Source organism: Haliotis rufescens, unplaced genomic scaffold (genome assembly GCF_023055435.1).
Source record: "Haliotis rufescens isolate VD_foot unplaced genomic scaffold, xgHalRufe1.0.p SCAF_35, whole genome shotgun sequence".
Taxonomy (NCBI): domain Eukaryota; kingdom Metazoa; phylum Mollusca; class Gastropoda; order Lepetellida; family Haliotidae; genus Haliotis; species Haliotis rufescens.
In genome coordinates this window covers 3985268-4008976 of record NW_025964057.1, presented here as the reverse complement: position 1 = coordinate 4008976, position 23709 = coordinate 3985268, and the positions used below count along the sequence as shown (strand labels likewise).

At 43.8% G+C, this 23709-nt stretch overlaps 1 protein-coding gene across 1 annotated transcript in view; it reads left to right on the top strand.

Moving 5' to 3' along the window:
- The first annotated feature begins 3589 nt into the window (after positions 1-3589).
- Positions 3590-23709, top strand: part of LOC124134465 (cyclic nucleotide-binding domain-containing protein 2-like) — a 37614-nt gene continuing 17494 nt past the window's right edge. Inside the window, exons 1-7 of the mRNA XM_046499310.2 lie at positions 3590-3875; positions 4875-5611; positions 15953-16026; positions 17014-17131; positions 17466-17540; positions 17656-17744; positions 18823-18896. Coding sequence (XP_046355266.1) covers positions 4925-5611; positions 15953-16026; positions 17014-17131; positions 17466-17540; positions 17656-17744; positions 18823-18896 — 1117 coding nt within the window. The 5' untranslated portion in view covers positions 3590-3875; positions 4875-4924. The remainder of the gene's footprint in view (positions 3876-4874; positions 5612-15952; positions 16027-17013; positions 17132-17465; positions 17541-17655; positions 17745-18822; positions 18897-23709) is intronic.

Here is a 23709-nt window from a genome sequence, read left to right as displayed (position 1 = left end):
CGGGGGACAAGCATGGGTTGCTGAAGACCAATTCTAACACGGATCTTCACGGGGAGACAAGCATAGGTTGCTGAAGACCAATTCTAACACGGATCTTCACGGGGGACAAGCATGGGTTGCTGAAGACCAATTCTAACACGGATCTTCACGGGGGACAAGCATAGGTTGCTGAAGACCAATTCTAACACGGATCTTCACGGGGGACAAGCATGGGTTGCTGAAGACCAATTCTAACACGGATCTTCACGGGGGACAAGCATGGGTTGCTGAAGACCAATTCTAACACGGATCTTCACGGGGAGACAAGCATAGGTTGCTGAAGACCAATTCTAACACGGATCTTCACGGGGGACAAGCATGGGTTGCTGAAGACCAATTCTAACACGGATCTTCACGGGGGACAAGCATAGGTTGCTGAAGACCAATTCTAACACGGATCTTCATGGGGGGAAAAGCATGGGTTGCTGTAGACCTATTCTAACACGGATCTTCACGGGGGACAAGCATAGGTTGCTGAAGACCAATTCTAACACGGATCTTCACGGGGGACAAGCATAGGTTGCTGAAGACCAATTCTAACACGGATCTTCACGGGGGACAAGCATGGGTTGCTGAAGACCAATTCTAACACGGATCTTCACGGGGGACAAGCATAGGTTGCTGAAGACCAATTCTAACACGGATCTTCATGGGGGGAAAAGCATGGGTTGCTGTAGACCTATTCTAACACGGATCTTCACGGGGGACAAGCATAGGTTGCTGAAGACCAATTCTAACACGGATCTTCACGGGGGACAAGCATAGGTTGCTGAAGACCAATTCTAACACGGATCTTCACGGGGGACAAGCATGGGTTGCTGAAGACCAATTCTAACACGGATCTTCACGGGGGACAAGCATAGGTTGCTGAAGACCAATTCTAACATGGATCTTCACGGGGGACAAGCATAGGTTGCTGAAGACCAATTCTAACACGGATCTTCGCGGGGGACAAGCATAGGTTGCTGAAGACCAATTCTAACACGGATCTTCACGGGGGACAAGCATAGGTTGCTGAAGACCAATTCTAACACGGATCTTCACGGGGGCCAAGCATAGGTTGCTGAAGACCAATTCTAACACGGATCTTCACGGGGAGACAAGCATAGGTTGCTGAAGACCAATTCTAACACGGATCTTCACGGGGGACAAGCATAGGTTGCTGAAGACCAATTCTAACACGGATCTTCATGGGGGGAAAAGCATGGGTTGCTGTAGACCTATTCTAACACGGATCTTCACGGGGGACAAGCATAGGTTGCTGAAGACCAATTCTAACACGGATCTTCACGGGGGACAAGCATAGGTTGCTGAAGACCAATTCTAACACGGATCTTCACGGGGGACAAGCATGGGTTGCTGAAGACCAATTCTAACACGGATCTTCACGGGGGACAAGCATAGGTTGCTGAAGACCAATTCTAACACGGATCTTCACGGGGGACAAGCATAGGTTGCTGAAGACCAATTCTAACACGGATCTTCGCGGGGGACAAGCATAGGTTGCTGAAGACCAATTCTAACACGGATCTTCACGGGGGACAAGCATAGGTTGCTGAAGACCAATTCTAACACGGATCTTCACGGGGGCCAAGCATAGGTTGCTGAAGACCAATTCTAACACGGATCTTCACGGGGAGACAAGCATAGGTTGCTGAAGACCAATTCTAACACGGATCTTCACGGGGGACAAGCATAGGTTGCTGAAGACCAATTCTAACACGGATCTTCACGGGGGACAAGCATGGGTTGCTGAAGACCAATTCTAACACGGATCTTCACGGGGAGACAAGCATAGGTTGCTGAAGACCAATTCTAACACGGATCTTCACGGGGGACAAGCATGGGTTGCTGAAGACCAATTCTAACACGGATCTTCACGGGGGACAAGCATAGGTTGCTGAAGACCAATTCTAACACGGATCTTCACGGGGGACAAGCATGGGTTGCTGAAGACCAATTCTAACACGGATCTTCACGGGGGACAAGCATGGGTTGCTGAAGACCAATTCTAACACGGATCTTCACGGGGAGACAAGCATAGGTTGCTGAAGACCAATTCTAACACGGATCTTCACGGGGGACAAGCATGGGTTGCTGAAGACCAATTCTAACACGGATCTTCACGGGGGACAAGCATAGGTTGCTGAAGACCAGTTCTAACACGGATCTTCACGGGGGACAAGCATGGGTTGCTGAAGACCAATTCTAACACGGATCTTCACGGGGGACAAGCATGGGTTGCTGAAGACCAATTCTAACACGGATCTTCACGGGGAGACAAGCATAGGTTGCTGAAGACCAATTCTAACACGGATCTTCACGGGGGACAAGCATGGGTTGCTGAAGACCAATTCTAACACGGATCTTCACGGGGGACAAGCATGGGTTGCTGAAGACCTATTCTAACACGGATCTTCACAGGGACAAGCATAGGTTGCTGAAGACCAATTCTAACACGGATCTTCACGGGGGACAAGCATGGGTTGCTGTAGACCAATTCTAACACGGATCTTCACGGGGGACAAGCATAGGTTGCTGAAGACCAATTCTAACACGGATCTTCACGGGGGACAAGCATGGGTTGCTGAAGACCAATTCTAACACGGATCTTCACGGGGGACAAGCATGGGTTGCTGAAGACCAGTTCTAACACGGATCTTCACGGGGGACAAGCATGGGTTGCTGAAGACCAATTCTAACACGGATCTTCACGGGGGACAAGCATAGGTTGCTGAAGACCAATTCTAACACGGATCTTCACGGGGGACAAGCATGGGTTGCTGAAGACCAATTCTAACACGGATCTTCACGGGGGACAAGCATGGGTTGCTGAAGACCTATTCTAACACGGATCTTCGCGGGGGACAAGCATGGGTTGCTGAAGACAAATTCTAACCCGGATCACGGGGTGGCCGACTTTTGAAAGCGGATATAGATGGACTATATATAGCAGTGTACCTGCATCGAGACTTGTGGTCGACCAATGGCACAATATTGATCAGACAACTCCACAAAATACTTTTTCTAAAAACCGACATACTGTCATACATCCCATAATTTCATATATTCTCGTTTCAACGGGTAAATTGTAGACACAGAAATCTCCGTAATGCATGGCCTGCGATCTACCTTCCCGCCGTATATCATCACAGTCTGCGTTGTGCCATTCAACTGGTCACAGTCTTTTTTAACAATCTTAATGTAGTTGTTTTACTAAAAAACTGAACAATTTCAATGAGTTAATGTAACTTAAGAGTTTAGACAGACACATCAAACACGTGTAACCCTGTGTTTCTAAGCGCACGTGGTATACACCGACAGCTAGAGTGTGTATACTAACTACCCCTCGAGGACCGTACATCCCAGAGACGATCAACACTCTCAGGAAAACTCGTCCACTTCTCGCGAGGACAGCCAAAAGCCCGCTAACACATATACCAGTCAGTGAGATATACAACGCTGTCAACGTATCTCCTTCACTGTCTTATAACATGCGTAAAAGGGGTGCGCGAGCAACATGGAATTTATGACAGTTGGTAGAGTTAAGGCACGTGTGGATATTATCCTACACAAAGGGAAACAATATCACAAAGTCCGGCGAACAAAAGGTCCTGATTCCTGATGTGGCGGAATGGTCGTCTGCTGACAATATGAAGCAATATGTATCCACATATCCACGGATGTAGATAAACGCAGGTTGTTAATGAAAGTTGTGATAATTTACAACATGATAAAGTGTTGTAGAGTCGCGAGGTAGAGATTAGGACTGATAGCTCGCAGACAGGGAGGCAGAGGTGACAGACAGGGGAGACACGAGACATCGGCATGTATATGTATGTATATCTATTCGTTTCATTACCGCTTCTAATGAAATGAGAGAGAGAGAGAGAAAGCGAGAGAGAGAGAGAGACGAAATGAGGTTTAACGTCGCGTCCAAGATTCCACTTATATACACACGTGTGTGTGTGTGTGTGTGTGTGTATGTAGTGTGTGCGTGCGTGCGTGCGTGCGTGCGTGTGTGTGTGTGTGTGTGTGTGTGTGTGTGTGTGTGGCTGCTTGTACTAGTCCGGACTGGTGCCGATTTATGCCGCAGGTTAACATGAGTACCCCACCCAGACACAGTATACTGACTCCGAGCCGACACAACCTGGCTTGTACCCACGTGATCACAACTCAATGATGATGTTTCTCAAATATAAACTTTTCTGAAAACATATCAGTGAGGGAGTGAGTATGGCTTTACGCCGCTTTTAGCAATATTCCTGCAATATCACGGCGGGGGACACCACAAATGGGCTACACACATTGTACCCATGTCGGAAATCGAACCCGGGTCTTTGACGTGACGAGCGAACGCTTTAATCCACTAGGCTACCCGACCGCACCGAAAACATATTAGATTTACTGCTCACATGCTATTTTTTTTGTAAATATATGAAATAAGATTATGTTCTTGTTTCAATGAAAATAACTAGTAACATATTTATTTTCTTTTAGCATTAGTCATCCTGTCTGATGTGAAGAATATTTAACATCAGAAGAAAACTATTTCGATAGTGAAACAGACAACGTAAAAAGCGACTAGGGTATATAAAATATAATGCAGGCGTTGGCGCCTTCCTACCCATAGTTCCTCGCTCAAACTACATATCAGCGTCCGAGAGTGATGCGGCTACGCATGAACGCATGACGTCATAGGCATGTATGTGACGTCATAGACATGTCTGTGACGTCATAGACTAGTGACAGGGTTCGCCGCATGCAGTAGGATCCATGTCTCTCATGTCTCTGTCTAACCGAATCCTGATATTCCTCGTGTCCATATATTTCAGACCTCTGATGGCAAAGCGGCGAAGGTGAAAGAAATAATCAACACCACGCCATGAGTCTGGAGCAGGGAATTGCGGCTGGTGTGTCGGGCGGCAAAAGCGATCCGCCGGAAAGTGACCTGGCCTATTACTCCCAACCTGAGAATTACACCGGCACTAATTTTCAAGCCTTGCAGAGGTTCGTCCACGCCAAATCGAAAGAAGAAAGGTCCGATCGCGATGATGGAAAGAAAAAGAAGAGGAAAAAAGGGGTGTTTTGTCTGTTTCGTCGTTATAGACACCTCCTTCCTAAAGAACTGGATGATCTTGCAGACGAATCCTCTTCGTCGGAGGAGGAAGAAGCAAAAGACGTCACTAAAGAGGGCGAGGGCAAAGATGAGGAGAAGAAGGAGGAGAAGAGGGAGGAGAAGAAGGAGGAGGAGCAGCCTCAGAGTCGACCCACCTCGGCTCTCTTGTCCCCAGATCTCGTGAGTGTGACCATTCATGAAGAACCGTCAGCCGAGATGCGGGAGACAATTTCTCCGTTGTCGTCTGCCAAGGTCCGTCCTGCCGTTGATGTGCCGAGTCCGAGCGGGACCTCAATGGACAGTGACAGCCCCGACTCTATCGGCGTCTCCGCCGACTACAGCCGCATCAGTGTCAACAAGAAGAGGAGCGCCGTCCTCGCTGGCCATCGCCCGTCGACTGCTCTCATGCGGGCCAATGCGAACAAAATGGCGAAGGAAGTCCGAGCGAAGATGGTGAGTTTTCTATTTGTCATTGTCTTATTGTATCACGCGGAATATAATTTTTTTTTTTTTAAAGTTTTAAATCAAATAAAGTTTTTTAAATAATGAACCATGAAGAAGCATTCTTTGAGTGCTGGTTAAACTCCAGTACGGTTCATTGTTTGGGACATGATATGCCAACTTAAGATATGTTCAGTTGAAAATCAAGCATGTAATAAAATCATCTGAGAGGCATATTTTCTTTTGCCCCTCTTTTTAAATGAGAGAAACGAGTAATGGATTAAATGGCGCCAATCCTAAATTCTGATTGTAATCCTCGAGCAACGGTTACATAGACCAATCCTGCGGACACACTACGTATATTTCAGATTCCTAAATTCAACAGTTTCCCAGAGTGTGTGAAATAAATAATGCTTATTTTAAGGTCATAGGATCTAAACTGAAAACACTCAATACATACAAACATCGTATATCAGAGTAAAGGCTGTAAATCTACAGGGTGTCTGTGATTGTCAGTGGCATTGCAGGGACAAAAATACCCCCCCCACCCCCACCCCAACCCCCCCCCCCCCCCCCCCCCACCCCCAACCCCACCCCCCCATCCCCACCCCCACCCCACATCATATTCACTGGATGGTCTGGTACAGACTCGATTATTTACAGACCGCCGTCACATAGCTTGAATATTGCGGCGTTAAACAACAAACAAACAAGCATATCAAAAGTCATAATTATTCATGTAACAATGACTGAGAAGTAATGAAAAGTTAAATATACTCAAGTAAGTTTTACCCTCTGCGAATGTTTAAGAGAACCCATAGCAGAGATTAATTATTATACATACTTGTGTTTATGTACATTTACTATGAGTTCATATGAAAATTAACTAAGGTTTGTAAATATAGCATGTAACTGGTGTGAGGCACAGGTATTCATCAGTCTGTTCACGACTTTCAACATGAGAAGGTTGTTTTCCAATCCAAGCCGAATGAGAAGAGGGTTACTTCACAGCAATCTTCGCATTAAGCAACATGTGTTGGATTTAACCTGTACACAATTTGTTTGAAAACACTTTCTGCCCAGCTCTGGGTGTCCGTATAAAGGTTGGTATATCTGTGTACTGAAGAGCGTCAACCTCAGAAACAGAACTGTTGACAATTTGTTTGGTTTTGGTAAGTCAACAGATATATAGAGGTTATCACGCTTGTGTGTTTGGTGATAGTAAACATCCTGTACTATGAATAAACATTGTATTTAGCGAGCCTTATCATATAATGTCATTCTTTAATTCTGCGCTCGAAAAATCTCTTCCAATATGTCACAAATTTTACCTAAACCGAACCATTGCAAGCTTTCCTGGAATGTGCGCATTAATTTATATGACGTCAGAATGTAAGTGGTGTTTCAGTCGGACGGTGACAACAGTCAATATAGTTCCTACTGAAACATGTTTTTTTATACAGTCACGTTACTATGAAAAGTCAAAATCTACACAATCTTTTTCTACTTGCCTTTCGCGGCAATCCATCGGTCTGTCCGCTAGAGTAACTTGGGTGTCTAGTAATACATTGTGAGAATCGAGTCAGGGTCCCACCAATGCAAAGTTTCATGTCGTTCAAGAGAATATAATAAAACTGTGCTGTTTACTACGAACGGCGGTCGGGTAGTCTAGTGGTTAAAGCGTTCGCTCGTCACGCTCGATTCCCGACATGGGTACAACATGTGAAGCCCATTTGTGGTGTCCCCCGCCGTGATATTGCTGGAACATTGCTAAAAGCGGCATAAAACCCTACTCCCTACGAACGATGGGAGCGAGAGCAAATAATTCCTGCTATTTAATCATGAGGTCATTATACATAGCCTAGAATCCATCATGTAATGAGGTTTTAATTGTGTCCGATTCTGATTCAGTACCTGCCTTTGACAAACGCGATCTAAAATTTACATTGAGGATTAACATGAACATTGTTATACCCTTTCTGAACCGATTAGGTACACTGCCATATTTCGTGTAACTAGTCATACAACTACACTGTCAGAAAGGCATTTTTTTCTGTCCAAGGGAAACATCGGTCAAACAGACCAGTACCACCTAAACAACCTAATTGTCCGACTGTTGTAACCGCGTCAAGTGTCTGGAGGCGGACCTGCTGTGGCCCCGTCAGGCGTGCCTCGAAGCGCGATCGGGGACACTGATGAATGTGGTGACACCGTTGCGTGACCGGGGACACTGTTGCGTGATCGGGGACACCGTTGCGTGATCGGGGACACCGTTGCGTGATCGGGGACACCGTTGCGTGATCGGGGACACTGTTGCGGTATGTGACACTGTTGCGTGATCGGGCACACTGTTGCGGTATGTGACACTGTTGCGTGATCGGGGACACTGTTGCGTGATCGGGGACACTGTTGCGGTATGTGACACCGTTGCGTGATCGGGGACACTGTTGCGGTATGTGACACCGTTGCGTGATCGGGGACACTGTTGCGTGATCGGGCACACTGTTGCGTGATCGGGCACACTGTTACGGTATGTGACACCTTTGCGTAATCGGGGACACTGTTGCGGTATGTGACACTGTTGCGTGACCGGGGACACTGTTGCGTGACCGGGTACACCGTTGCGGTATGTGACACCGTTGCGTGATCGGGGACACTGTTGCGTGATCGGGGACACTGTTGCGGTATGTGACACCGTTGCGTGATCGGGCACACTGTTGCGGTATGTGACACTGTTGCGTGATCGGGGACACTGTTGCGTGATCGGGCACACTGTTGCGGTATGTGACACCTTTGCGTAATCGGGGACACTGTTGCGGTATGTGACACCGTTGCGTGATCGGGGACACTGTTGCGTGATCGGGCACACTGTTGCGTGATCGGGCACACTGTTGCGGTATGTGACACCTTTGCGTAATCGGGGACACTGTTGCGGTATGTGACACTGTTGCGTGACCGGGGACACTGTTGCGTGACCGGGGACACTGTTGCGTGATCGGGGACACTGTTGCGGTATGTGACACCGTTGCGTGACCGGGGACAGTGTTGCGCTGTTTGACACCGTTGTGTAACCGGGGACACTGTTGCACTATGTGCGGTCGGGTAGCCCAGTGGTTAAAGCGTTCGCCCGTCACGCCAGGTTCGATTCCCGACATGGGTACAACGTGTTAAGCCCATTTCTTGTGTCCCACGCCGTGATATTGCTGGAATATTGCTAAAGGCGGCATAAAACCAAACTCACTCACTATGTGACACCGTTGCGTGATCGGGGACACTGTTGCATTTTCGGGGACACTGTTGCGTGACCAGGGACACTGTTGCGTTATTGTACGCTGCGTGTTGACTAGATAGTGATACATTTAGGAATACGTCCATATCAAGCGATCAAGGAGACGCTGTCTCTAGGGTCCTCATTAACTACTGGATTTACCTGCATCATTGTGTTAGTGGATACAGGCATGGCTTGACGTAATAGAATCCACCCGGGTGGAAATATGGCTACCTACTGACCAATTACTCAACTGTTTTCACGCCAAAAATATACTCATTAGTTCACTGTTGGCCATGTAGTATTATTTCAATATGTCCCTCCAGGAATATAGTCTATAGTTCACTGTTGGCCATGTAGTAATGTCTCTATGTATCCGTCCAGGAATATAGTCTATAGTTCATTGTTGGCCATGTAGTAATGTCGCTATATATCCCTCCAGGAATATAGTCTATAGTTCACTGTTGGCCATGTAGTAATGTCTCTATATATCGCTCCAGGAATATAGTCTATAGTTCATTGTTGGCCATGTAGTAATGTCTCTATATATCCCTCCAGGAATATAGTCTATAGTTCACTGTTGGCCATATAGTAATGTCTCTATATATCCCTCCAGGAATATAGTCTATAGTTCACTGTTGGCCATGTAGTAATGTCTGTATATATCGCTCAAGGAATATAGTCTATAGTTCACTGTTGGCCATGTAGTAATATCTCTATATATCCCTCCAGGAATATAGTCTATAGTTCACTGTTGGCCATGTAGTAATGTCTGTATATATCGCTCAAGGAATATAGTCTATAGTTCACTGTTGGCCATGTAGTAATGTCATATTGTCTCATTATGTCATCGACACACTAGATATATTTAGAGTAAGTCGAATAAGTTCGTGTAAATATTTTGAATAGGGTCCACTTCATTAAAAGTTGAATCTGTAGGACGGCGTTGTGTAGACATGGAGTGGTGAGCAGTAAACACCCCTTATCAGCGTGATCTCCCCAAGTCTCGGTAAACCACGTTATATCCCCACGTGACCCTGGAATGAAGGACGTCGACACGACAAGTACTCAACACCGTCATTGAGTCAGCAGATCACACCAACAACACTGTCACCAATGGACTTCCACCACTTTCATTCACAGAAAGCCTAATCCCCCGGCTATCGATCAACTGTTAAGACTGTCATAGAGTAGAACCTGCAATGCGAGGATAATCCAAGCACAAGCAGAGAGTCGTCATGTTGGAATAATGTCTTTCAATTAATAGCGACGTAAATTGAAGGATTGTCTTGATCCATCGAGCAGCTGGGAATTTGGAGAATTATACTTAGTTACTACATGGCCAACAGTGAACTATAGACTATATTCCTGGAGGGATATGTAGAGACATTTCTACATGGCCAACAGTGAACTATAGACTATATTCCTGGAGGGATATGTAGAGACATTTCTACATGGCCAACAGTGAACTATAGACTATATTCCTGGAGGGATATGTAGAGACATTACTACATGGCCAACAGTGAACTATAGACTATATTCCTGGAGGGATATGTAGAGACATTTCTACATGGCCAACAGTGAACTATAGACTATATTCCTGGAGGGATATGTAGAGACATTTCTACATGGCCAACAGTGAACTATAGACTATATTCCTGGAGGGATATGTAGAGACATTTCTACATGGCCAACAGTGAACTATAGACTATATTCCTGGAGGGATATGTAGAGACATTTCTACATGGCCAACAGTGAACTATAGACTATATTCCTGGAGGGATATATAGAGACATTTCTACATGGCCAACAGTGAACTATAGACTATATTCCTGGAGGGATATATACAGACATTACTACATGGCCAACAGTGAACTATAGACTATATTCCTGGAGGGATATATAGAGACATTTCTACATGGCCAACAGTGAACTATAGACTATATTCCTGGAGGGATATGTAGAGACATTTCTACATGGCCAACAGTGAACTATAGACTATATTCCTGGAGGGATATATAGAGACATTTCTACATGGCCAACAGTGAACTATAGACTATATTCCTGGAGGGATATGTAGAGACATTTCTACATGGCCAACAGTGAACTATAGACTATATTCCTGGAGGGATATATAGAGACATTTCTACATGGCCAACCGTGAACTATAGACTATATTCCTGGAGGGATATGTAGAGACATTTCTACATGGCCAACAGTGAACTATAGACTATATTCCTGGAGGGATATGTAGAGACATTTCTACATGGCCAACAGTGAACTATAGACTATATTCCTGGAGGGATATATAGAGACATTACTACATGGCCAACAGTGAACTATAGACTATATTCCTGGAGGGATATGTAGAGACATTTCTACATGGCCAACAGTGAACTATAGACTATATTCCTGGAGGGATATGTAGAGACATTACTACATGGCCAACAGTGAACTATAGACTATATTCCTGGAGGGATATGTAGAGACATTTCTACATGGCCAACAGTGAACTATAGACTATATTCCTGCAGGGACATATGGAGATAATAATACAGAGCAAAATGCATTTTGTGATTCCGTCGTAACGCCACACACCTGCTGATTCTACCTTACATTAATGCTTTGTGTGATTCCGTCGTAACGCCACACACCTGCTGATTCTACCTTACATCAATGCGTTGTGTGACTCCGTTGTAACGCCACACACCTGCTGATTCTACCTTACATTAATGCGTTTTGTGATTCTGTTGTAACGCCACACACCTACTGATTCTACCTTATATCAATGGTTGTGTGATTCCGTTGTAACGCCACACATCTACTGATTCTACCTAACATCAATGCGTTGTGTGATTCCGTTGTAACGCCACATGTCTACTGATTCTACCTTATATCAATGCTTTGTGTGATTCCGTCGTAACGCCACACACCTACTGATTCTACCTTACATCAATGCTTTGTGTGATTCCGTCGTAACGCCACACACCTACCGATTCTACCTTACATCAATGTTTTGTGTGATTCCGTCGTAACGCCACACACCTACTGATTCGACCTTACATCAATGCGTTGTGTGATTCCGTCGTAACGCCACACACCTGCTGATTCTACCTTACATCAATGCGTTGTGTGATTCCGTCGTAACGCCACACATCTGCTGATTCTACCTTACATCAATGCGTTGTGTGATTCCGTCGTAACGCCACACACCTGCTGATTCTACCTTACATCAATGCGTTGTGTGATTCCGTCGTAACGCCACACACCTGCTGATTCTACCTTACATCAATGCTTATTGTGATTCCGTCGTAACGCCACACACCTGCTGATTCTACCTTACATTAATGCGTTGTGTGATTCCGTCGTAACGCCACACATCTGCTGATTCTACCTTACATCAATGCGTTGTGTGATTCCGTCGTAACGCCACACACCTGCTGATTCTACCTTACATCAATGCGTTGTGTGATTCCGTCGTAACGCCACACACCTGCTGATTCTACCTTACATCAATGCGTTGTGTGATTCCGTCGTAACGGGAGATTAGGGTTCCTCTCAACAATTGCCTGTAACTCCGCACAGTGCATAAAAATACCGATTTGATGGACGGAGATCGTAGAATGTGCGAATTGTTCGGTGTGAATTGATCTTAGGATCGATACTGGCTGTTACAAGCGGCAATACAGACAATGTTTCAGATAAACTGCACAAATGACTGCCGCCAATGCCACGGGTAGGAGGGATGGTTCTGCAAACTCTCACCCTCTCACGGCCGCTCCGTGCACACACAAACTGTTGGAATGGACTGGCAAGTTGAAAACTATTTCTGTGGTAAATGGGTAGCCCTGAAGACGTGAGAACACTTAAATGAAAGTGAATCATAACACAGTGCCAGGCATCGATAATGCATAAAAATACACAGTTTACGATCGACCTCCTAGGCTGGTAGTGATTCTGTGCTTCCCGAAATAATTATATTATGACCATTTATTACACTTGTCATTTTTCGCAGTGTGTGAAGAATTAAGTTACCAGGGAACAGAATGCCGCGAGTCGACGACAACAAGGCTGTTTCAGAACAAGATAGTTCTTCAGCCACAGTGGAACATTGCAAAACGTGTTCTATCATTTCACAGCCGTCACAAAGCCGGGCCAGAGGTGAATAGATTCACATTATTTCGGCGTATCAAAGCGTACGTTATGGACTCCGAGTCAAGTGATACTGAACTTAATAAGGGCTTGTTGACCGAGTCCAGCGCATTGTGTGCAGACTGAGGCTCGCCATTTCACCTGGTAAAGACGCCCATTCTCTTGGCGTAGTGGGAGGTAAATGTTTGTTCTTTTCTGTTTGACGTGAACGTTGGCGTTAGATACGTGGGAAAGCGAGAGGGCGTGGCGAGTGGACCGTTGGCTGGTACATGCACTCTACAGCACTGGTGATGTGTTATAGTGCATAAACACAGGTGGACGTCACAAGAGGACAGTACTAAATCTGGTATATCCACTACATACCAGTGTATAGAGACATCTGCCTAACGTGGTGGTAGTAAATGACGAGATGTCCTCTCAAGGATTTTCTCTCGGGTCTGCACTGCGTTGTATAGCATGACGTGTACGTCCTACCGTCGACGTCGTGCACGACTCATTATTAACCCCTGAATCGTGGTGGGGCTAAACGTCATCAAGGAAAGCCACTGGTCCATCAACAGATGAGCGTTATAACTGAACCAGGTCAACTAAACGGTCAAACTTTGACCACGTCTGGACAGCGCTACACAGTATACTGGACGGCATAGCTGCTTACTAGAGAGCTGAGGTTCGGCTGGATAACCGAGTGGAAGATGGCGTCATTGGGAACAGTTTCAGAGATGTTCAGGAAACCGTAAACCCGTGGAGTGGGTGCGAATAAGGAGACGTCCGGCGCCATGAGCTTGTACTTACCCTCCATCGACAGTTACACCTTCACAGACCCAGAACTATTCGTGGATGAGCTGCCCGAGGATGCGGAACTAAAACCGGACGCGGATTGTGAAAAAGGGTCTCACCACACGGAAGTACGGAAACGGAAACCCGTTCGTGAACCGTTCCTAGAACCAATCGCGGAAAGGGAATATGTTGGAGCTGAGTTCTCTTCCTTGGATGAAGATCATAAAAATGACCTTGACCTTAAAAGTTCTTTATCTGAATCGGGTGAATTTTCTTCAGCTACAAAAAGATTACCTCCCTTGTCAAGTGCAAAATGGGTTGGGTTGAATGATGTTGTTCGTGACGATAAACACCATCGTGCTCGTGACGGACGTCGACGTGTTCGCCAGTGTAGATCTATGCATGACGTTGTCTCCATAGTCACCAGTCGGCGGGAGATTGATGGCGGCGTGTTTGGAGACCACGTGACTGTTAGACATGCGCCCGGGGAGGTAAATAATTTCTGAAGCTCGTGAGCGATATAAAATGTTTGTCTAGTTATGTTCCATCGTTAAGGAGAAAATTGACACCTTTCATACGAACGAATCCGATTAGGATATAATTATCAGGGTCGTCAAAACCAAAGCCGACTTGACGTCCGGCATTAAGCTACCATACTGAACTGCGTGCTACATGTAGATTCTTATTTCGATATTGCGATGTATTTAACCTATTACGAATATATTTTCAAAATACAAATCTTTCTTGTTGCACATTCCATTATGCAGAGGTATGCCCCTTAGGTGCCCGGCACCAGTATCCACCCTGGTGTTGATCCCCTAACCCGCGCCATCCCTCTTATGATACCCGGACATACTAGGGGGAAATACTGTTTACATACTATGGGGAAATACTGTATACACCGCCTTTACACTTGGGCTAACTCACCAGGCGGAAATACTGTATACTCTGTCTTTACACTTGGGCTAACTCACCAGGGGGAAATACTGTATACTCTGTCTTTACACTTGGGCTAACTCACCAGGGGAAAATACTGTATACACCGTCTTTACACTTGGGCTAACTCACCAGGGGGAAATACTGTATACACCGTCTTTACACTTGGGCTAACTCACCAGGGGAAAATACTGTATACACCGTCTTTACACTTGGGCTAACTCACCAGGGGAAAATACTGTATACACCGTCTTTACACTTGGGCTAACTCACTAGGGGGAAATACTGTATACTCTGTCTTTACACTTGGGCTAACTCGCCAGGGGGAAATACTGTATACACCGTCTTTACACTTGGGCTAACTCACTAGGGGGGAATACTGTATACACCGTCTTTACACTTGGGCTAACTCACTATTGGGGAATACTGTATACACAGTCTTTACACTTGGGCTAACTCACCAGGGGGAAATACTGTATACACTGTTTTTACACTTGGGCTAACTCACCAGGGGGAAATACTGTATACACCGTCTTTACACTTGGGCTAACTCACCAGGCGGAAATACTGTATACTCTGTGTTTACACTTGGGCTAACTCACCAGGGGGAAATACTGTATACACCGTCTTTACACTTGGGCTAACTCACCAGGCGGAAATACTGTATACACCGTCTTTACACTTGGGCTAACTCACCAGGCGGAAATACTGTATACTCTGTGTTTACACTTGGGCTAACTCACCAGGGGGAAATACTGTATACACCGTCTTTACACTTGGGCTAACTCACCAGGGGGAAATACTGTATACTCTGTCTTTACACTTGGGCTAACTCACCAGGGGGAAATACTGTATACACCGTCTTAACACTTGGGCTAACTCACTATGGGGAAATACTGTATACACTGTTTTTACACTTGGGCTAACTCACCAGGGGGAAATACTGTATACACTGTCTTTACACTTGGGCTAACTCACCAGGGGGAAATACTGTATACACTGTCTTTACACTTGGGCTAACCTACTATGGGGAAATACTGTATATACTGTTTTTACACTTGGGCTAACTCCCTATGGGGAAATACTGTATACACTGTTTTTACACTTGGGCTAACTCACCAGGGGGAAATACTGTATACACTGTCTTTACACTTGGGCTAACCCACTAGGGGGAAATACTGTATACACTGTCTGGGCTAACTCGCACATTGCTGTTGCAGGTGAGGGACAAATTCATCAAGGCGGTGAAGTTGATGATGATCATGCGCAACATAGCATCCATGATATCACAGAAGTAAGTGCACGACTGGATGGTTGCATTTACAGGAAGCCATCGAGCGATACCCACAGGCTGGAAGACCGAATGTAACACGTGACTTATATACGATCATATCTGCACACACCAGCGTTATAGTGTATATAAACACCCCGTGACTAACGGGATCGTGTGGTCAAGCTCGCTGACTTACTTGGTTGATGCTCATGATGTCAGTCACTGGATTGTCTGGTCTATACTCGATTATTTACAGACCACCGTCATATAGCTGGAATATTGCTGAGTGCGGCGTTAACAAACAAACATACCCTATTGGCTAGATCCCTATAAAGCAACTGCATAGTGCATTAAAACATAAACAGTCTGTAAATATGGTTTTCTGTTGACTAAATACTTAAATGTTTTCATGTTAAAAAAACGCTATGGCACACATCACATACATGATATAATTTTAGTCAGCAGCACAATCAAAATGATGTTTGAACGACCTGATTCAAATTTAACCAGGACAGTGTACTCGGACGTATTCCTGTGTGAGGTCAACAATCACGTGACTTACTTACACGTCCTGTCAGTAGTTCACGGTGCATTTAAGATGACGTTATTGTAGGGGTTAGTTCAAAATGGATTACGGTGACCTCGGCGATACAGGCATTTAAGATGACGTTATTGTAGGGGTTAGTTCAAAATGGATGACGGTGACCTCGGCGATACAGGTATTTAAGATGACGTTATTGTAGGGGTTAGTTCAAAATGGATGACGGTGACCTCGGCGATACAGGCATTTAAGATGACTTTATTGTAGGGGTTAGTTCAAAATGGATGACGTGGTGACCTCGGCGATACAGGCATTTAAGATGACGTTATTGTAGGGGTTAGTTCAAAATGTTAGTTCATTTAAGATGACGTATGTGCAGGGGTTAAATCAAGATCGGCGACATGGTGACCTCGGGGGGATACACATATTTGAGATGTACAGCGTTCAGTTTGTGTTTATCTCTCCAGGGCTGGTGAGGGGGGACGTCCGCAGACGTTTACCGACATGGCGGGCGAGAGCGACGACAGCAACATGAAGAACTCCGGCCTGTCCTTCGACCCCTCCTACTTCAAGGCTAGGAAGGAGGTACGACCTTCACCTTGCATTACTTCAATTCATATGTGACAGTTTCTATAAAGTCTGTTCTTTAGAGTGAATTGTTTATGTGCGTCACAGTGCACAAGTGTTCATTCAGCCTCCTGTCATCCATCAAGTTTTAGATATTAATGTTGGTCAAATCTAATTTGAATACGGTGCACACTTTTATTTATGAATAATTGCTTAACATGGGAAGTTGAATGACGGGAACAAAAACTGTTCTTTATAAATGAATATCTGTCAGTGTACCAGTTTCTTATATGATAATGACAACTTGGTAAGTGTTAATTCCCTCATGCCCGGCGACGTCGTGTGTTTCCAGATCTCCATCAGCAACGAGGTGAAACACATCCTCAGTCTCCCGTCAGATGAGCGTTCCTCGGAGCAGGTTCAGACGGTCAGTGTACATTTGGAGTTTAAGTCATTTTGGCGTCTTATGAATGATAAGCATATCCCTGTCCACAGTTGATGAATATAAAGATTGAGTGTTGTTAACGTTTTTTATACGGCAGGCGATGTTCGGGCTCCAGAGTCTTCGGTCCTTCGCTGAATACCCCCTCCACATGCAGGAGAAGCTGGCCAAGGTGGCGTGGTATGAAGTGTAAGTGCACCATCCTCGCCTCACAGGGCCATATTTGTGTAGCTATGACAACGGACACCTACTAAGGCCACTTTCTTTTACTTGCTTACGGATTTTGTACAGGACAATGCCTGTGGGTAGGTGGGAGTAAAAAAGCACCAAAAAAATGATTTTTAAAAATAGTTTTCTTCTCCGCTTCAGGTCGGCTGGTGTAAAAAAGTAAATAAAATGGTCTTTGTGGGAGGAGAGCTTTTGTTGCTATGGTGATAGACCAGCAAGCACAACCTTATCGGCCGATGCTGGTATATGATCGGCAGTGCTGGCTGACATCGGTATCAGATAATTGTATCGGCCCACCATCAGACCGCAAATGCGTTTGACTGGCATAACTCTGTCCGCACCAATGATTCAAGGGACATTACTCCGTGCGTACCAATGATTCATGAGACATTACTCATATGATTCCTGATCCGGACGTCTTAAATAGGAACGAGAATGTCCGGTTAAGAGGTTTTCACTGTATTCGACGGCACGTTATCGATACGCCAGCACCATGTACTCGTGGGCATTCCTGTTCTCTGGACTTCCTGAATATCACTCAGGTCATTCACTCTTGAGAGGGGAACGGGTGGCCCAGTCGTCTAAGGCGCCGCGATTCGCTGTGCAGAGTTGCGTCCCTTGGGCACGCCAGAAACTTATGATTGTGGGTTCGAATCCCGGTTCGCCCCGATTATGTTTCTAGGTTTGTCAGCTACAAAACCGTGCTCGTGGGTTTCACCGAAGTGGTAAACGTCTGAGACCTGCATCACTTCAGGATTTCCTCCCACATTAAGCTGACACGCCGTGATATAACTGGAATACTGTTAAAAGCGGCGTTAAACCGAACTCACTCACTCACTCACTTTTGATAAATGCTGGTGACTGGCGATGATAGCATGGATGTGTTTGATGGAAACAGAGATTGCTGAACGAGTCAGATGTGTTAGATGCGTTTTGTAACGAGCGTATTTCAAAAGATGTGTAATGTAGGTCGATTATACGCCTCGATGTACAGGTTTGTTATAAACTGGTTATCTAAATTTTGTGCATAAATTTGCAGAATCCCACCAAAGAGGATCATCATCCGTCAAGGTCACTACGCTGAAAACTTCTACTTCATATTATCCGGCCAAGGTGAGGGTCACGTCCTCATTAATACTGTTGTCCTCTGAACTGATTCCATTACCATACACGTGCAGGTGCTTCCACGTGAACACACCTTTGTCCCTACAACCATTCACTGGTCCAGTGACTTGTATACAACAGAAACTCGTTAATAGGGACACCGTCATTCAAAGTGAAAACGGCCAGATTATATCATGTCTGGAATAAAAAATAATGGGTAGTGTTCTTTTAATCTTTTATTAACTCTTCCAACAGTAAGTGGGGTTTCAAGACTAACAATGTTTCACAATTGAAAATTTGTACCTTGTGTTCCTTTGTGTCATGACGTCACACCAGTGTGTTAACGTGTATAGTCTTGTTATTCTTTACAGGCGGTAGATAGATTAAGTGTCGAGTTAACTTAAGTCTCATCAAGTGCACTTATTCTAGTATAGATATTTTAATGTGAGTTTCTATATTCCACACTAAGTTATAACCTGATATATACACTTCATTAACACTGACGTGTGGGCATATAGAAATACGTTGTTAGTGAGTTATTAGGGACCGACCATTTGGCTGTGATTTTATCGAAAACAATGAATTGTCCCGCTGATATTGCATGAAACAAATAATTATGCTTCAGGCCGTGGGAATACAAATTGTCTGCACACAAGAATACATTGTTGCAAGATTAAGTATAAAAAACAAAAACAACAATATTTAGGATATAGTTTTAATTTAGAATATATATCTGGTTTTGCAGCTGGAGTACCATACACAATCCCGTATTATATGTAGGGGGTGGGGGTTTGGGGGGAAGCAATGAAATATAGCTGATATACTCAATGATATAACGCTGATATACACCATGATATAACGCTGATATACACAATGATATAATGCTGATATACACAATGATATAATGCTGATAAACACAATGATATAAAGCTGATATACACAATGATATAAAGCTTATATACACAACGATATAAAGCTGATATACATAATGATATAATGCTGATATACATAATGATATAATGCTGATATACATAATGATATAATGCTGATATACACAATGATATAATGCTGATATACTCAATGATATAACGCTGATATACACAATGATATAATGCTGATATACACAATGATATAATGCTGATAAACACAATGATATAAAGCTGATATACACAATGATATAAAGCTTATATACACAACGATATAAAGCTGATATACATAATGATATAATGCTGATATACATAATGATATAATGCTGATATACATAATGATATAATGCTGATATACTCAATGATATAACGCTGATATACACAATGATATAATGCTGATATACACAATGATATAATGCTGATAAACACAATGATATAAAGCTGATATACACAACGATATAATGCTGATATACATAATGATATAATGCTGATATACATAATGATATAATGCTGATATACACAATGATATAATGCTGATAAACACAATGATATAATGCTGATATACATAATGATATATAGCTTATATACACAATGATATAATGCTGATATACATAATGATATAATGCTGATAAACACAATGATATAATGCTGATATACACAATGATATAATGCGGAAAAAACACAATGATATAATGCTGATATACATAATGATATAATGCTGATATACACAATGATATAATGCTGATATACACAATGATATAATGCTGATATACACAATGATATAATGCTGATATACATAATGATATAATGCTGATATACACAATGACATTACGCTGATTTACTACCCACGTGATGAAGATACAGGTGGTAAGATACTAAATCCGTACGTCACACGTGTGTCGTACAAGGTTGACTTCGTTTTATTCGTTTTGATTGGATAACCGCGTGACCTCTGTCACACCGGGACTACATTTTCCATTCATAAAACATTGCTAGACGTCATTCATTTTGCGATTGCAAGGCAGAACTGAAGAAATTCATGAGAACGAGAGATATTTACAAACACTTTATTAAACCAAACAAGATGGTGACACGCATCAAATTCGGTTTGCATTCTATATAAGTTATGCATCGAGCTTCTTCAGACATTATATATAATCGAGCTATATCAATTTACAATGTACGACTACCGATCAATAGAGCGAGGGCCCCCATGAGCGTGACGCACCCGACCAATTTCGCAACTTTCAATTTGATTTAACGTAAAAGGATAAGCGTGGTGAAATGACGTCTGTTTAGACTATCTGGACAGGTACCGGGACTTGCTTGGGATGATCCGGTTGTGCCATCAGTGCCCCCTTCGAAGCGTATTTTGTGGCGCTGTTTCGGGAGGTGTTGTTCATGAATGAACGTACACGACAGCACGACCAAATCACTTTATGTGAACAGTTCCGATAAAACTCATTCGAAAACTCCGTGGAAGTGTGCCTGACTTCTGATTTTATGGCCCCAAACATCCCAAATGTGAACAATAACATTCCCTATCTCTAGCGTAAAACGCTGCGAGTAGATCAAGGTTGTCTTTTCTTATTCCGGTGGCGACCTTGCCCTTCGATCGTTCGAAGCTGTCACTGATATGCAAGCAGACTTGAGTTTGTTGATTTTCACGTCTTCAGTATAGGGTGGTACAGTTAACATGAATGTCTTTGGCGAACACTCTGATTTCCCTCTTCCAAAATGGTTTAAATTCCAGCTGATAGATCAAGGAAACCGAACTATTTTGATTGCACAGCCGGGACCGCGTCAAAGCGCGGCGCTAATGTGACATTTCAAATTTTCTTATAGGTGCCCTTCGTACTAACAACATGGCGCTTGAATTTCAATAAGTTGAAGAATTTTTTTCCCAAAAGGATCTTGAGCGTCGATGCTGTTTTGTTTGCAAACACAACTGCAGGCGCATGTTGTTAATGCGTATGTCAACAATTCCCATATTTGGGCATATGGTTCATTCTCCACTAAGTTTGAATATTTACATAATTTGGTGTCTTTGTGTCAAAAAAAAAATGCACGCTGAGTTATGCATGGCAAATTGTTCTTAAAATGTGTATTGTAGCCCATATATTAGGAGCACATCAAAACCCATCTGTATTCATGATGAAAGCTATATGATGACCGAACGTAACCTTATTTCTCATTATGTATGGTGTCGCCGGTTACATGTATCACAGTGTAAACACCCTGGTGGGATTATTTTACTGATTATCTGTGACTCCAAGTACCTAGATTTGGATAAACATTGCAATAAATAAGTCTTATGAACAATTGAGCCGCAAATCCGCGAAGTTTGGAATTCTTTCACTTCAATTTCTATGTCTTAAAATACCCGACCAGATACGTTTCTCTTTTTGAGACTCCTGTTTAGAAATACATGAAAACATTCGGATATTGCTGATAGGGGGTTTGCGTAGGTTATAATATTGACTAGATCGTTGCAATAGCACTTGGGTATTTAGCTTGCGGTTAAAAGCACTGGTGGCCAATGTATTGCTGAGAAAAGGAAAGATACTTGAGATTTTGACCAGATACATTACCACAATACCAAATATAGAGCCACCTGTTACCGAATGGATGTAATGAATAACTACACATACCATTGGCCCTATTTTAAACATAGAAAGATATCTGATCACTGGACCATTTAATATTTTTTACATTTCTTTATTAGTCAAACCAGATACGTTACAACCTGACCAAAATCGGAAAATTTGAATTTTGCGCGTTATACAGTTTCGGCAGCAGATTGATTTGATGAGATGTCGTCTGCTAGCACACTTCCGGCTGTCAATAGAAATAACAAGACACAATTTGGCAACGCTTGGTAAGTATCCGTGTTAATCTTAACTACCTAAATGGCATCTTTCATTTGCACTGAAAGGAAGGCATACCTTGCTTCTTTTGCAAAAGTTTTGTCAGCTGTTCCCATCACTAATTTGAAGTACATGCACCAATTTCATTTCCGTTCATTTCAGGCCAATCATGGGCAAGTCACATGCAGAGATTCAATAAGCTTACCAGGATCGCAAGAAGCAAAATGACATGAATTATATGGAAAAGGAAAGGCTCCGACAAGCCAAATATAGGGTTCCTGTTGGCATGCTGTCAAAGGCGAAGTTAAAAGCTCGTCGTCTCATAGATAAAAAGTACTCCACGAGGTACAGGTTGAAAAAGCAGAAGCGCAAGCAGGCAGTTGCAAATGGAGTCAGTGTTGTGGAACCAACTTCATCACATGGGTCACTTCAGTCCAGTGATGTTACCCTATCAGCTGAAGTCACCAGCACATCTCAGTCTGCAACTTCATCCACTCTGAAATCTCCGCAGACAAGATCATGGGGGACAAACCGCTTGCTTGTGCAACTTCCATTCCCTGTGAGATCTCCGACTTATATGCGACGATCCAAGGCACCGGCACGGACAAGAAATGAAATTGGTAAATTGAAATCTCAACTTAAAAGCCATCAGAAAAGTTCAAGGCGTTTCCAAAATCGATATGAACGACTGTTAAAGCGCAAAAACAAAATGGTACCTGGATGTACTTCGGACAACAAAGAGGTTCTTTCTCCCAAGTCCAAGACATTACATGACATCAGAAAGTCTGGGATTATCCGCCCGTTCATTGCCCAAATCAGTGGTCAGTGGTCCGTCAGCTGCAGACTGGAAACTCATTGGTGTAAAAAATTAGAGCTGCCCACATGGAAAACACTTCACAGAAGCAAAGATCATTCATCAACACAGTTGTAATTGGCCGTATTGTGAAGAAATATAGATGTATTAGATACCTAACGAAGGCTACAGGCATAACACGCCATTTGTTCATTACATCTAAGCGGCAACGGTTG